Here is a 4,267-nt window from a genome sequence, read left to right on the forward strand (position 1 = left end):
TGAATGATGATTTTGAATCTGATGAACATTGTAATGAAATGGACAATGTAGGTGAACGTCCTACGGGAAGGAAGAAGGAAAAGATGAAGCAAAAACTCTCGGATGAGCGCAATCGAATTATCAATTTATTGCCGCAATGGAACAACAAACTGCACAATTCAAAGGAATGTTCGAACACAATCATGAGCTACTCCAAAAACAATATGAGCTTGATTTGTTTAAAGCTCAAAATGCAGCGAACAAAATAACATTGGCAAAACAAAAAGAAGATAACAAAATCTTATGAGTGAATTTAAATTTGATAGAAGATCCAGCTGTGCGTGAGTCGATTAAACGCCAACAACTACAAATTGTTGCAAAGAGAAATCAAGAGCATGGAGAAGGAGTTGAATCAAATCGTGAATTTGATCAATACTTTAACAATTTGGGAGGAAGTGGGAGTGGACTAGGAAATTATTAATTTTATTATATATATATTTTTTAAATTGTGTTGTATTTTCTAATATTAATATTACGTCGTATGTATTTTATTTTTTATTATGTTCTAGTCAGCATGTTTGATGTATCTCGTATGTATTTTCACTTTTATTATGTTCTAGTTATGTTTGATGTATTTGAAATTTTAATTAATATATATTCAATATTAGTCTTGTTTCGATCGTCTCAATGAGATCTTTAAAATTGTATAATTTTTATTTAATAATACAAAGTTTAAATATAAGTATTTAACAAAATAAAAAATTACGTATAAAACAAATAAATGATACATTTGGAATTATAAAAAGAAGGAAGGGCAAAAGGGTAATTTTCTTTTTCATTTTTAATTTGCCGCGGATGAACAGTGCAGCGCCATATTTCATTATCGCCATTTTTTTTTGGCGTAATAGCGCGATGCAGAGACACCTTGGAGAGAGAAATTTGGTGGGATGGTGCTTTGGCGTTGAAATTTGACGCACGTTGGAGATGCTCTTAATAGATTGGCTCAAACCAAAAAGACCAATAGACAGTTCCACTTTGAATCGGACTTGTAACCCTGTGGTTACCAAACAATAAGACCAATTTATCCGGGGTTGCCTCATGCATAAATAGCCCCGAAAGAGATTAGCTGGTGAACATAATTATCTTACCAAAAACTCAAACTCTTTGTGTCGAGCTCGTTGGCACACCTTCTAATAGTGATTGCGGTTTCTCTCGTCATCCAAAAAAAAAAAAAATTTTTTTTTACCAAAATCAACCAATCTAACAAGAACTATATAAGCTAGCAAGATTACAGGTTGTACAAATTGCAGAGGATTGTTCAAAAATGGGAAGAACAACATTGTATTTTTTATTTATTTATTTTTTTTTGGTGAAAGAAGAACAACATTGTATTGGTTTATCTGGTAAAGGCCAAAAACTTCATTTCTTCTGCACGTACCATGTAGAATGTACGAATTCAAGAAAACCTAGTCTAGTCTAAACGAGGGAGTCCTTGGCTCCATGGTTTTCCTTTTCTTGCTGATAACTAATGTTCTTGGCCACCAAAAGTGGTGTGGTGTTATCCCTGTCTTTGTCCTGAAAAAAAAAAAAAAAAAACATTTTAGTTGCCATTAATAAAGAGGAAGATTATTTGATATAATTAACCAGAAAAAAAAGTGTTTTTAGTCTTTTAGTCATGCATTTCTAGTCATTTTAGTCTATATATTTCAAACGTTATAGGATACACCACTAACTTTCTAGTAATGTTGAAGCTTTAGTTCCTCAATCAACTAATGAAATCGTGAACCATATTAGCAAAAAAAAAAAAGTATATTTATATGTGATTTTTTAAATAAAAAAATACATGCTAATCAGACATGGAACATGTGATAAATTATAACAGAGATTAGTTCACAGTTCTATAGCCCTATAGGATGAAGAAAATCGTAACACATTTATAAAGATCGAGATGTATTTTGCAACGAATGAAAGACATGCAGAGACTAAAATGATTTGATCGAGTTGCATAATTAAGGGAACTAAAACCACAATTTTGGCACAAATTAAAAGGAATCATCGAATTAGTGTCTTACTTGAGACAAAGAGGATAATTCTCCATATGAGTGTGACTTCCTCTTGGTTTCATGTGTGCAGAAATAGGAGTACAAGCCCATTCCAACAATGGCAACCAAAATTCCAATAATGTTCCTAGCAGTGAAGGGATCATGCAGCAGTGTATACCCAAACCCAAGAACAAGACATGTTTTCAAGTGCCCCAACACTTGATATGTCACAGGTGATGTCTTCCCAATCACCAAGAATGTGCTGAAGTTCACTGACACAGCAATCAAGCATGAAAGTGCTATAAATCCCTGCATCATTAACCATATATAGTCATGGGATATTATTGAATATATAGGGAATAAATTATCTATTTTACCAAACAGGCTATATGTACTCCCGTAGGCTAGACCTTTGCCTCACTGCGCACAAAGAGCCCCCCTACCTTTACCAAACAGGCTATATGTACGCCCGTAGGCTAGACCTTTGCCTCACTGCGCACAAAGAGCCCCCCTACCTTTACCAAACAGGCTATATGTACTCCCGTTCTTTACTCCATCATGGTGACTCAACTGAACATGAACCATAGAGGCGTTCTTTACTCCATCATGGTGACTCAACTGAACATGAACCATAAAGGCTAGACCTTTGCCTCACTGCGCACAAAGAGCCCCCCTCACTTTGAGAGATTGCTCCCACACTGCCGCTAGTGAGACTCGATCCCTGGTCATTCTTCCAAAGTTTCACCTCTATGACCAGTTGAGCTACCCATGCGGGCCTAACCCGATAAGTTCAATCTAACAAATAAAGTGCACGTAATAGATAAAGTATAAAACAATTGGACTTACCAATACCATTGGTGAATAATTATAGGAAAAAACAGATTGGTTGGTGAGGAATTGATCCAACAAAGGCCCTGTCACAAAAAGAATTGCAGATTGAAATGGTGCTGATTGGTATAGCAGCTGGGTAGCTGAGATGTTCAACCTCTTTTGTATTGTGTTGGTAAGCTCAATTACATCATCGATCATTAAGGATAAAACATTTGATAATCATGCACCCAATAATCATAATCATTAAAAAAACAATAATTACATACTATAATTAGAAAAGATTTTAATTGAAGAAATTAAAATGTAATAATTAATTAGAGATGGAGGTGAGGATACAATTTGGCCAACACAAGTTGTTATGATGGCAAGGAGGGAAAGGACTGTCCCAACAAAATTGAGCTGGAGATCGGTGACGGAGGCGATGCCGACGCCGATCAGGAGGACTCCGAGAGACAACTTTATATTCCGGCTGTCGGAAAAAAAATAATTATTATAGAGAGTTCAAAAATTTTAACTTTTTTAAGATGACGAGAGTAACTCTAGTTATTACTCAAGAATTTTGGTTTATTAATTATATTAGAATATGTTGAACAAATTAAAGTATATATTGCAGCACCTGAATTGTTTATTCAAGAAAATGGTTTCTAGCAGCACAGTGAAAGGTATAATTGCAAGTTTTGTCATCTGCAAAGAGAAAGAAAAATTACCATCAATGCCATTCCAAATCAACAACATTAATGAAATTTTAATCCCTTAATTATTCATCATATATATGTAATTTAGTTTGAAGTTCAGTCAATGTGATCTCTGAATTAATTATTGTGTTGTAAATTTAATCTCTCAAGTTCGTTGTAGATTTAGTTAATTTCGTCGTCAATTGTTTACTTATTAAGCTTTCATTAAAACAAAAAATGTTTGAGGAACTAAATTGACTGTATTTATAACTTGAGGGGTTAGATTTACAATACGATAAACAATTATAAGACTACATTGACTAAAATTGAAAACAAGGAATTAAATTGCATAATGCTAACAATTGAGGGATCAAAAGTGTAATTTACCCTTCATTTTACTTGAGTATAAATAGATTAATTGTGCAAAGAATTAGAGAGTCGAAGATTTAATTTAGAGAGAATAAATAACGAGTGCAAGGTAGAAAGGTGAGACGATAGGGGAGTTTATATAAACAGGTGGCCTAGGGCTTCGGATAGGAAACGAGGGGGTTAAGTCTTGATTCCGATCTCTTAAGAATAAATCAACTCAATAATCATTTTAAAATATTGTATAATACAGTAAAATTTTTACATGAAATGGTAAAAAGAAAGTTATTAATATTAATTTACCTGGTAAAAGCCAATAGAATTAAAGCCAAGACTTAAGTTAAGAAAGCCAATAGAAACTCCATTTAATATGCC

At 33.7% G+C, this 4,267-nt stretch overlaps 1 protein-coding gene across 1 annotated transcript in view; it reads right to left on the minus strand.

Annotated features, from left to right (window-relative positions):
* Positions 1-1,360: 1,360 nt before the first annotated feature.
* Positions 1,361-4,267, minus strand: part of LOC109174647 (uncharacterized membrane protein At1g06890-like) — a 3,457-nt gene continuing 550 nt past the window's right edge. Inside the window, exons 2-7 of the mRNA XM_019323923.1 lie at positions 4,196-4,267; positions 3,469-3,536; positions 3,189-3,321; positions 2,868-3,029; positions 2,052-2,330; positions 1,361-1,554 (exon numbers count right to left, since the gene is read on the minus strand). The exon at positions 4,196-4,267 is cut by the window's right edge and continues 113 nt beyond it. Of these exons, the coding sequence (XP_019179468.1) occupies positions 1,456-1,554; positions 2,052-2,330; positions 2,868-3,029; positions 3,189-3,321; positions 3,469-3,536; positions 4,196-4,267 (813 nt within the window). The 3' untranslated portion in view covers positions 1,361-1,455. The remainder of the gene's footprint in view (positions 1,555-2,051; positions 2,331-2,867; positions 3,030-3,188; positions 3,322-3,468; positions 3,537-4,195) is intronic.

The sequence above is a fragment of the Ipomoea nil genome, unplaced genomic scaffold (assembly GCF_001879475.1).
Source record: "Ipomoea nil cultivar Tokyo-kokei standard unplaced genomic scaffold, Asagao_1.1 scaffold0146, whole genome shotgun sequence".
Taxonomy (NCBI): Eukaryota; Viridiplantae; Streptophyta; class Magnoliopsida; order Solanales; family Convolvulaceae; genus Ipomoea; species Ipomoea nil.